This window comes from Erpetoichthys calabaricus, chromosome 13 (assembly GCF_900747795.2).
Source record: "Erpetoichthys calabaricus chromosome 13, fErpCal1.3, whole genome shotgun sequence".
NCBI lineage: Eukaryota > Metazoa > Chordata > Cladistia > Polypteriformes > Polypteridae > Erpetoichthys > Erpetoichthys calabaricus.
Genome location: NC_041406.2, coordinates 383,783 through 396,157, shown reverse-complemented (window position 1 = coordinate 396,157; position 12,375 = coordinate 383,783). Strand labels below are relative to the sequence as shown.

The following is a 12,375-nucleotide window of genomic DNA, read 5'->3' as shown; positions in this document are numbered from 1 at the left end:
CAGGCAGAGAGCCGATGGGTCACATCCCGTGTTTTGCAGTCCCAGCAGTTCTGTTCTCACTTGTCCACTTGGGGGTCCCACTGACTCGGCCGGCCGCTGCGCTCCTTGACCCCTTGTCCCCGTCCCCTCCCTCGGTCTTCACTCTCTTTGTATTTCTCGTGTTGTTCTTCTCTCAGACTCTGTAACTGCACACGGCCGTCAAGCCGCAGCTCCATAATTGAATGCCGCTGTGTCGGGGGTGCCGGTGGTGGAGGGTGGGGGTCTTCTCTCAGCGTCCTGCTGCTTACAAATTGGCTCAATTAAGTCCATTAAACTCCGTACAGAAGAGAAAGGCCTGCAAATGGCCGAGTCAGCAGAGCCGAGCGTCGATTGTCTACAGACGGCTGACTTTTGACCCCAAAACAAGCCGATGGCCGATGTCACACTTGTGGACACCTCACATGATGGGGGCTCCGGACACAGTGACTGAAAAGTGTGGGATCAAAATGTGACAAATGCAAGAGGGCCTTGAGCATGGGAATGAATTATATATATAAAAATGTATTATTATTATTAATATTTATTATTAAAGGAGAGTTGGGATCCGAGAGACTGTGTTTGTGGAGGGATGGAGACTTAAGGCGGGTGTTGGAGTCACGTGATCATCTCCCCTCCCATTCACCTCATTTCATTCACTTCATTTCGCTCCGAGCTGAGCTCCGCAGCTGGCGCGGTCTTGCTGTTCTTGATTTGCTTTTCATACGGCCAAGTATACGTTGCATGCTCAAGAGTAAGCTCAGCGCACAACTTGGTCATATTACAACCGGAGGGGCGAACTGACAACATGGTAAACAAAGAGATCCTTAACAAATAATTATTGGTATAATTTCCCTCAGTTTATTATTTAAAATTTTAAAGCAGTACTTCGCCGCTGCGAAGCACAGGTATTTTGCTATATATATGTGAATGTATGTATGTATATATGTATGTCTATATTTATATCTATATATATCTATATATATATATATATGTATATATATATGTATATGTGGATGTGTGTATGTATATATATGTATATGTAGATATGTGTATATGTAGATATGTATATATATGTATATATGTTTATGTATATATATGGTTACATAACCTCTTTAACACACTACTTCTCCGCTGCAAAGCGTGGGTATTTTGCTATATGTATATATATATATATGTGTCTGTATGTGTATATACAGTATATATATTTATATATATATATATGTGTGTATGTATATATGTGTGTATATGTATGTGTATATATATGTTGATATATGTATATATATGTGGATGTCTATATGTATATATATATATATATATATATATATATATATATATATATATATATATATATATATATATATGTATATATGTAGATATGTGTATATGTAGATATGTATATATGTTTATGTATATATATGTTTACATAACCTCTTTAACACACTACTTCTCCGCTGCGAAGCACGGGTATTTTGCTAGTGAATTATATATATAAAAATGTATTATTATTATTAATATTTATTATTATTACTAAGGCAATAACAAAGCTGGGTGTCACAGACCACCCCCAATGTGACCAGAAGGGGGCACTCTGGAGTGACTTTAGACTCTGACCAGGCAAACAGTAGGAATTCTAAAAATGGAAGGAGGTTCAAATGCGCTGAGCCCAAGGGAGCCTTTACTGAAGGACACCGGCCCCTTCCTCAGCACACTGGCCTCATCCTCTTCCTCCCTGCCAGGCCAGCCCTGGGGTCCACTCTTCTCCTGCCCGTCCTTTAGTGCCAGGCTAGTGGACCTCTGCCAGAGACTACACTTCCCATGAGGCTCTGTGCCAATCTGCCTCCATACAGCAGGGCAGTGTTGCTGCCTCAAGTGGCTGGAGGTGACGTGACATCTTGAGAGCACACAGACTGCTGTGGTGTGGCATCCTGGGCAGGCAACAGTAGCCCGTCTGGCCTGTGGACTGCCTTGCCATGCCCACCTTCCTCTTGCTCTTCCTGGCATGGCCATTAAACATCACCAATGGCTTCTGGCCAGTTAGGAGACATTCAACTAAACCAGTGGGTGGACAACACAAGATGGTGCAGCAGGTGCCATGTGGCCAGTCAGGTCACAGTCACTGGGGGGTCAGGTGACTACAACTTCAAAGAGGGATCCTTGGAGCCTGTGGACACGCAGGATGGCTGGCACTTCATCCATCTCCTACCCAGGTCACCCACACGAGTGACAAGCGGGACTCAGACAGGTGGGCAAGGAAAACAAATGAAAACCTGTCAGCCACCATTAATGTCCACACATCAGGGCACCAGACCATCTGTCTGATGTTTTGAACAGAAAGCACAGCCTGAGCAGACAGGTATGATATGAGTGGCAGTGTTCCCTGGGCACTGCCCTGTGTGGGCATTCTGCAGGACAACAGGGAATATGAAAATCTGGGGACACAGTGCTGATGGGAAAGATGATATGAAGGACACTATATAATAGAGAGAGATAGATAGATAGATAGATAGATAGATAGATAGATAGATAGATAGATAGATAGATAGATAGATAGATAGATAGATAGATAGATAGATAGATAGATGGTAGCACCCTCTGAGGATGGAAGGCCAGACAATGGTGGGTCAGTGGTAGACATGAGACAGTGAACCCCCCTGCCCTCTAGGTGGTAGTGCCCCTCTGGTGATGCTCCTGCTTTGACACTCACAAAACTGTGTGGTCTTTGTTGCCTGAACTGCAGCCCTGCTGGGGTCCTCTGGAGCCACTAGAGGGCACTGCTTCCTAAGATACACCTGTGATGTACCTGAAGTGCCCCCAGGTGTGGCTTTTGTGTCTCCTCCTAGTCTGCTGGGTGATTTGGAGTCAGTGCTGGAGGAGGAGGAGGAGGAGGAAGAGAATGATGAAGAGTGGGGATTGTGAACAGTGAGGGGTCATCATGAGCTGGTGGCTTTGCAGTGACCAATGTGCTCCTGGTTATGGGAGCCTCACCACGTGAGGTCAAAGTCCAATCAGACTGGTGTTCCTACCTTCGCCATCTGGGCCTGCACTCCGCTGGCCTTGAGGGACGCCACTGCTTTCTGGGCCGCTGCTGGGCTGTCGAAGTCCACAAAGCCGTAACCTGAAGAAGAAGAAGAACAAAGTCAAGCGATGAGGAGCCTTCAGGTCAAGGAGCCAACCCGTGCTGCCCCGTGGAGTAGAGTCCCTTCTGGCCGTGATGAGATTTGACCCTTCCAGATAGCAGTGCAGGCCCTGAGCCACAGAGCCACCTAAATGACAAATAAAGGACATTAAACAGAGATGCCACACAATGGATGGACATGAAGGTACAACATGAGGGGAACATAGACAGGGTGTAAAGGCACTATATACTGTATATTAGATATACCATATACAGTAGTAGTTAGATAAAAAGGCGCTATATGATAGATCAACAGACAGGCACTATATGGTATGGCACCGTATAACAGAGAGATACTAAAGAGGCAGGAAAGGCACTATATATCAGACAGATAGAGGGGCACACACCCTGTGGATGTTTTTGTCCTTTTCCAGTGAAGTCCACCATTCATTGTCCCTCCACCACCTTGCCATACTCGATTGCCTTTGCCAGTCTCACCCTTATTCTTCAATGCCAGTCCCAATGCTATAGGGCTAATTGGCTCACCTGCATGCTGCTAAAGGGTCAGCTAGGCCGGGCACACTAAATGTCTCCCACGCTGGCACCTCATGCCTTTGTCAGCTGCTCTGGGGTCTCCAAAAAATAAAAAAAGTAGAAAACAGATGGCGTGGTGCCAAGTAGTCCTGTAGGTGCCAACATGACTGGTTACTCGGGCTGGACTGACCCACTTTTTTGGGCACACAGTGCCTAATTCTGGAACTCTGTAGCTGGTGCCCATTGTCATTTTTTGATGCCAGGCATTATTTTGAACTGGACCCATTAGCTGGCGCCAGTTTTTATGCTCCATTTGAATATAACTTTACAAATCTTCTGCTCAGAGGAAACTCATGACAGAAATGGGCACGAGGATGGCACCCCCAATAGGCACCATTACATCTTCTCTTTCCAAATCATCCATCCACTTTGTAAACCTGCTTAAGGAATGGTTAGCCCCATGGTGGGGGCCACAGTGTGCCCATGCAGCTCTGTGCACAAAGCTTGAAGCAGCACTGGGCAAAGTGCCAGTCCACCATAGGCCAGCAGTGTAAAAATGCATTTTCAAAGGCAGCAGAAGAACTGGCAGCCATTAGATAAAAGTCAGTGATGGGCACATGTACAGGGAGGGGCACAAGTCCCAGTGGGAGTGCCAGTCTGAGGGTCTGAGACATGTCTTTGCATTCCCATGAAAAGCAATTCCCAGTGGGGCTCCGATTTCATGAAACTCCGTGAGCACACAGCGCCAATCAAGATGTCTCACTCCGCTCTGCTTGACCAGGCCTCACCTTGGCATGCCTGCCAATCGGCTTTTCCTTTTCCTCCTTTGGTGTAATCTGAGCCTCCTGGTCTTGTTGTTTTTCTTCCTCATTTTTGCCTTCAGAGAGCTCCGGTGGAAGCGCCAACATCAGATTGGTGTGATGTGACCCAGGGCAGCACATGGCGAGAGGCCTGCCAAGCGCCACATGTGAAAAGCAAAAGCAGCATGAAATGGTGGGGTAAGGGAGGGACGAGTCAAGGGAGAAGCCAGACAACATCGCTGGTTAATGAGCCAGTGCCCAAGTTCCACATTGGTTGTGCCAACTCACATCCCAGTTCCAGACCCGGGGAAGTCAGTGCCCCTTTTGTCCATTCAGGAAACATCACCCATTATGGAGAGGTTTGGGCACCCATGTTAGCTCCTGGGCAGCAGTCCACCATCCCTCATACTCTGGAAGTCACTCAGTCAGCAACACCTGGCGTGGAGAGCGTGCCACCTTGTGAGGGCATATGGGGGTCTTTCATTACATTATTAGAAGGTCAGCACATCAGTGAAATTCTGACCGATGCTATTGTGACCTTACATAGCATCTTTCAAAGCATTCACAGAGCATGGCTGACAGGTGACAAGTGACAGGAGAGGGAGTGGTGGCGAGGATGTGGAGGCCATTCTTGGCAGAATGCTGCTTGACTGGCACACCCTAAGGATTTCTCAAGGAGGTGGAACAAGTGGCTCGTGGTCACACCAGAGGTGCTCACGCTGCTCTTACAGTCCTTGTCCACCAGGGGGGTAATGAGCCTCCTGCCTGACATCCTCTGGCTCGTCCTCGTCCTTGTCAAGTGGCACCTGTTGACTCCCAAAGCTCCTCGCCCTGCAGCTGAGAGGGTCACACGGGAGACAGCCTGCAGCTCTGTGCTGTGATATAGCGCCTTTCCAGGAGAGTCCCATCCCAAAGGGCCCTACAAGCCCCACACACAGGGCACAAGGTGACCTTGCCAGTGAGTGGAGATGTGATATAGCGCCTTTTCATGGTGCAGTGCAGCGGCTTTCTGATGCCGAGCTGGTGGGCCCTGGAGTTGGACGAGGTGTGCCGAGGTGTTGGTGACACTTTCGATTATTGTTATTAATGAGTTACAGACGCGTCCCGATATGAACAATGACATGATTTTAGGGACACATTTTGCTTTGTTTTTGTTTCTTTTTTAATGTATTTTATAACATGGCGGCTGCTTAACTGATACTGCGTTATCTTATATAGCGCCTCTCAAAGTAAGCCTTCGAACTGCTCCAGTGCTTGAATGACAGGGCCCGTGTCACAGGGGAGCCAGAGGTGACAAGGACACACAGGATTCTTAATGAACTGGCATTTGATTGGCTTGTGTTTACGCTGCTGTCCTGTCCTTGTCCACTGGGGGGCCACGTGCTTCTTCAGAAAGGGTCATGGCAGATGTGCCCTGAGCCCCCCCACAGCTCCTCCTCTCCGACTGAAACTGTAAAAGCCTCCGTGGAGTCCTGCCGGCCAGAAAAGTGCACCGCAGACCTGCTAATGGAGGTCCGAGGGGGGGCAACTGTGCTGAGAAATGGGACCCCCGGGATGAGATGCTGCTCTGAGTAATGGACACAGATGGGCCCACAAATGGACAGCTGAGGTCCCAGTGGCTGGTCAAGTGAAGGTGACTCAGCCAATTGGTGGGTGGAGGGACCATCGATGTCTACTGGGGGCACAAAACGAGGGCTGATAATTCTTAACGGTGCTTTGTACAAGGAGAACCAGACCTGAGGGCCATGCCAGGGTGCAAGGTGGGATGGTGCCACTAGGACCCCTGGGCAGCATTAAGAATTACATGGGATGGCAACATTCAGAGAAGATGCCGTTTGTGAAGTTATTGGGTGAGGCCCCGTCTCTCCAAATAGGGTCAATGCCAGTCTCTAAGGTGCCCCGTGAACCGATTATGGCATCCTGCCCTGTAAGACCCTCCACTAAATGGCCTGCCCATGCCCACTTTGGCATGCAATGTGCAGGGCATGAGGAAAAGGAACTTCTGAACTGGCCATCTGTAAAGTAGAGATGTGGGGTGGCCTGGCAGGGAAGGTAACCACGTTGATGCAAGGTGCCTACAGAAAGGCGCAATACAACATCCCAAGTGCTTGTCACGTCTATACTGAGCAATGGTCCTTCTTGTCTCTATCTGACTGGCATGAATGCCCTCCTCTTGACCTTATGTGGGTGCCAATCCCCTGTTATGGTCCAAGTGTTATGAGGACTTCAAAAGCAGCAAGGGAAGCAGGGCCTGAATCTCACCCCCCTGCCCTGAGGAGCACCATTGCCTGGTGATGTGCCACTTTGCCTGGCATCCCCCTTTACTCGTCCCTGCCTTACCCTCACCTCCACTAGAGATTCAGGCTTCGGCCTACACTGGGCCACAATGTGCTTCAAACTCAAAGCTCAAAAATGGACTAGAAAATGTCCCACAAGGGAGGGGATCACCATCAAGCCCTGGCTTGTACAGAGCAATGCAATGCAATGAAGAAACTTCATTAGGGAGAGGAAGAGGAAAACAAATCAAAATAATAATAGGCAAAAAAAAAAAAAGAACAAACTGCAATCCGAAACAAACGAGACCCCAAAGGGAGTCGAGAGCCAGAGCCGGAAATCCAAGAAAGTACAAAACTCACAAATCCCACCCAAACCCACCACTCAGAATGAGATGCCCTGGACTTCACTTCCCAGCCTGCCTTGAGTTGGCCGAGGGCGGACCCTGACAAGTGATGGATGGATGGATGGCCCCGCCTCCTGGAGAAATCCACCAAAAAAACCCACAAGAAAGGTAAGAGGAACACAAGGAGATGTGAAGGGATTTTGGAAATGGGGTCTACGGGAAGGAAAGTGACAGGAAAGTGTTGTGGTGGCATGGATGGCGGCTCGTTGGGTCCTCACTCTCCATTTCCAGGACTTTTTGTGCTCCTTCATTTCCTGGTGACTTTTCTCTCCTTTCATTTTCCACTCCATTTCTCCTCCCTTTTGGGCTCCCTGGCACTCCTGACTGGCACAGCTACTCCTGCCCTGGTGCTTTGGGTGATTTCATCAGAATCAGAATTTGGCCCCAGTGATGCCTCACCCTAAACTCCTTTCCCAGACCCTGAGCTCCTGATGTGGGCTTTCATTGGATTTGATCTTTTCAGGTGTTGACAGTTGGGTCTTCTGATGTCCTCCTGGTATTGCCACCTTGGCACTTCTTTTCTGTCTCTCCGTTTGTTTTCATCCCCCTGCTCAATCAAACAAGAGCTGTGTGAATGTGGTGGAGGTGCCCTGGTCCAGCGCTGGTTCACCACACTCCCCCTTCGACACTCTGCCCTTTGCCTTTGGTCTTCACACTGTTAGCCTGTTGGCATATGACCCCCCACTGCCACAGTCTTCAGCAGGTACCTGGCATGTCGGTGCCACTTTGCCATTTTTGCTTATCCACATCCCCACACCAGCCCCAGTTGGCTCTGTCAGGATGAATGATGAAGCCCCACTTCACTTCAATGGCTGCGCCTGGTCAGTCAGCACCCAATGGTCCTTAAAATGCCCAGTATGAGGACAGGCCACTCGGCCCAACGAGCTCCCCATTCCCGTCAACCCAACTGACTCTGGGGGTCCCCACAGCCCTACTGACCATCACACCCCTTGGACATGTCTTCTGTGTGTTTGTGGTTCTTTGTGTGAAGAAGAGCTTTGTGATGTTTGTGTCCTTCAACCAACTCCTCTCTAGCGCCCCCTCTAGTCCCTTAAAGGGACGCCTCTGACTCACTCCACAAGTTCCCTTCATAATTTGAAACATATCATGGTCACCTCCTAGTCACCTCATGGTCATCTCATATGTCACCTCCTAGTCACCTCGTGGTCAACTCGTGGTCACCTCCTAGTCACTGTTTGCTGGTTCAGTTCCTTCAGCCTTTGCTCCTCAGCTGCTCTCCATGGTCCTCAATCAGCCTGGCTGCTCTCCTCTGGACTTTGTCTTGTGCTGTTTTGTCTTTTTTGGAATATGGAGACCAGAACTGGCCACAGATGTCTCGGTGAGTCCTCACCAGTGCATTTGAGAACCTCAGAATGGCCTCATTTGACTGGTACTCCACGTGTCAGGGCGCTATATGACATAACCCCCTACCAGCCTTCTTAATGGCATCTGTCAGCTTCAGGTTCATTCAGCCTTCCTCATTTGTTGCTCTCCATGGTCCTGAATTGCCACCAACTGTCCTCTAGAGAGTAAGACTTCGTCCCTGAAGATTACTGAGAGTGACAAGGAACAGGAGATGAAGAGACAAATGAAAATGAAAGCAACCGTAACAGAAAGACCACTGCACTGGGCCACCAGGACAACGCCAAGGTAATGCCAAGGCAACGGGGCAAAAAAAACCCGAGAAAGATGACCTCACAAACATAAAGGAGAACCAAACTCTGAGCAGGCAAAGCAACTTCAAGTAAAAGTGCCCTGCTGTGCTGAAATGGGGACAAACTGGGGACACGCCAGGGTCGTTACCATGGAGACAAACCACTCTGTCACCGAGCCACAAGCGAGAGACAAGAATCCGAGCCGTAAGCCAGAATGAAGGTCAGAAAAACGAGAACGAAAAACAGCGGCAAACAGCACATTCAGGTTAGAGAAACATGGCGGACAAAGTGACACCCCAGTGATGTCACGCGAGCAGGTGGAGAACTCTGGGGGTCACTGTGTCAGCAGCCAGCATGAACGTCACCAAAACGGCACTGCCCGTCAATATTCAACATGGACGCTAAACATGTACAAGTTCATCAGGAATCGACGGAATTCAGTGGGATTCCTCGAGCTCGGAAACTCCAGAATGGCTGACAAGAAGTCCTAGAAACCCACCAGGAAAGCAAAAAAAAAAGGAGTGACCACCAATCACAAAAAAAAGGATGGCAGTACGTGGAATCACTGCCACCGCCACTGCCAGTGTCTCCTGTGTCACGCGTGTCACGGCTGTGGTCATGTGATGCCATTCCTGTATCACCAAAGTAAAAGTAAACCAATCCAAGGGGACAAACCCCCCCCCCCCCCATAAAGTAGACTCTAAAACAGGAAAGCCTGCAAAACACCCAAAGCACGGGCGGGACAATGACGCTCGGGACCCCTGGCCTGTTTGATTAAGACCCTCGGGACTCACTCTGGCACTGCTAAGTAAGATGAAGACCCGAGGGTGAGGGCTGACCGGTGCCTTATATAGCGCCTTCTGCCCGTCCCTGCACCATATCCACAGCCTTCTGCTTAGATGACTTTGTTTCCCCTCGTCAGGAGACCCCCGACATCCCAGAATGACAAATCAGAATTTATGCAAATTTATGAAGACTAAAATCCTGAAATCTCCCAGCGACTCGAGTGCTCAGAACGTCACCAACGCCCGTGTGGCAGCCATTCCAGCCCGGAGTCTTCTTGTGTGACACGACAAACCTGGCACAGCAGACCCCTCTCTATGACCTCCGGGGGTGTGTGTGTGTGTGAGACAAAGGGGACCTGGTTACCTTGGCAACAGGGAAGGGTGCCGCCCTCCTGTGGGAAAACGAGATTTGCTCTTGATTGACCACACCTCCATCAGACACTTATTGGCCACGCAGAGAAGCTCCTCCTCCTCCTCCACCTCTTTGAGTGACAAAGAAACCCCAAGTGTCACTCGTTGTCAACTGTGTGGGAGTGTCTCTACAGTGTAGTGTGACTGTGTATGACCGGGCACAGTGTGACAAACAGGCCTTCCCAGACAGATAGATGAGAGCTTTATGGGCATTGGAGTGGGCAGTCCTGTGACACGACAGGTGACAGCGCAAGTCACTTAGTGTCCACAGACATGCGGGGAGGAAGGACGGAAGGAAAAGGTGCTTTGGAATTCCACGTCCCGACTCATCAAAAAGAGCAACGGAATGAGAATCCAAGTGACCAAGTGACCGTGTGACTGAGTGACTGATTGACCAAGTGACCAAGTGATCAAATGACCAAGTGACTGAGTGATCGATTGACCAAGTGACCAAGTGATCAAATGACCGAGTGACCAAGTGATTGAGTGACCAAGTGACAGAGTTGAATGAATGAGTGAGTGACAGAGTGAGTGAGCGAGGCTCTCCAGACCTCCGGTAACTGCTGCCCCTCTCTGTCACTGAGATGTCCCACCACACCGTCAGCGCCGTCACTTCTGAGTGTCCTTCAATAATCAAGACAGGGTCTACACGTGGGACACTGTGGACATGCAGCCTATTCTTGACACCTACTGACAGAACGTCACAAACCTGCTTCATCCAAGTCAGGGCTACAGGGGGCTGGCGCCTGCCCTGACAAGAACAACCTGGAGGGGGCGCCAGTCCAAAGTGGGGTCGATTCACTCACAGAGGGTCAGTGAACTGGACCTTCTGGTCTCTGGGTGAACATGCATAGTGCACATGGAGACGAGGGGGGCAGCAGCGCCAACTGCTGAGCCGACTTGTCACCCTATGCTCTGTTTATTTAGCGCCTTTCACAGCCATTCTAAACTTCAGGTACGCGTTTGCCTGCCTTCTTTCTTTCTTTCTTTCTTTCTTTCTTTCTTTCTTTCTTTCTTTCTTTCTTTCACGGAGGTCTCACCCCACTTCTCACAAACTCATATAGTGCCTTTCACCCGTATGCTAAACTGATTTTGTTTGAACTTTGTCCTCTTTTTCCACCCCTGTGTCCTAGGCACCATTTCCATACAGCCGGGCCCACCCACACTGAGACCCTTACACGGCCCCCCAGTCTTTCGAAGCCCACCACGTACCTTTGCACTGATTCGTGTTTTTGTCCAGAATTGCCTTCGTTGAAACGATTTTTCCGTATCTGAAAAGCAAAAAGAAGAAAAAGAAGATGGATGAGAGAGAATCCATGTTGGACCCCCAGGCCAGCCCACCCTCATCCCCCACTGGGTCACTGGTTTGGAGACCCCGGTGGAGGAGACACAGCAGAGAGACGTGCCGGGTGTTTGAAGCAAAGCCAGGTGGTCAGGAAGAGGCCAAGGACCTGGGGGTCTGACTTGGATCATAGCTTAGATGGAGGAGATGAGAGCTCTGGAGGAGCAGAAAGTCTGGAAAATGAGGAAAGACGAGGGGGGAGAAGACACGGAGGACCACAAGAGCCACAGAGACATCAAAGCAGTGAGCGGGTGGAGAGCAGAATGACAAGATGGAGGAGGTAGGAAAGCTGGACAATGCCAAGCCAGGACACAGAACCCAGAGGGAGTTAAAGAGGAGAGGAGATGGGCACAAGCTGGCAGAGACAACTCCAGGCCTGAGGGGGCAAGGCTGTGCCCCCAGTGGCCACCTTATGTCTTAATCCTGAGTCGGCCTCGTAAGAAGAGCTCCGTGCTTATGGTGGGCTCTTGAATTCATCTTTTGTTCATTCAGTTCAATAACGTTTGCGCCTTTTCCCGATGCCACCATTTTGTGGTGTGGCTGTCACCACGTCACTAAGGCAGAAGGGGCGACCATTCGAGATTCCAGAGGATTGTGTTTTTGTATTGGGCTTTTCTCCGTCGTTCTTCACCTTCTGGTCCTCACTTTAGGGGGTGGGCAGGGCCTGACCCAGAGCTCCGCCCACTGCCCACAGCTTGAACTACAATCCCATCCTCTGGGGGGCGCTGCCATGCTGCACTCATTACCTTTGGTTTCCTGGAGATTTTCTCGGATGTTCTCTTTGAGCCTCAGGCTCTGGACATTCTTGTAGTTTCCCTGCCAGCACTTTGCTCGGTGGCATTCCTGGGTCAGGGTGAGGAGGGGCAGACCAGCTTTGGGCACAGGACCACTGGCACATGGAACTTGGGATGGGGTGTGCTGAATGCCCATCGTGAGATCAGCCAAGGAAATGCATGGCATTGACCCTCCGACCATCTGATAAGCACGTCATGTGCCACACACACTGCTGGCAGCCTATCCAGCCCCTCAAGATGG

The 12,375-nt window shown here is 49.9% G+C and overlaps 1 protein-coding gene across 3 annotated transcripts in view; it reads right to left on the bottom strand.

Moving 5' to 3' along the window:
* rbms3 (RNA binding motif, single stranded interacting protein) overlaps positions 1-12,375 on the bottom strand; it is a 73,185-nt gene that overhangs the window by 23,141 nt on the left and 37,669 nt on the right. For all 3 annotated transcript variants that reach the window (XM_051935660.1, XM_051935659.1, XM_028817843.2), the window contains exons 3-4: positions 11,211-11,269; positions 3,042-3,133 (exon numbers count right to left, since the gene is read on the bottom strand). In XM_051935660.1, coding sequence (XP_051791620.1) covers positions 3,042-3,133; positions 11,211-11,269 — 151 coding nt within the window. The remainder of the gene's footprint in view (positions 1-3,041; positions 3,134-11,210; positions 11,270-12,375) is intronic.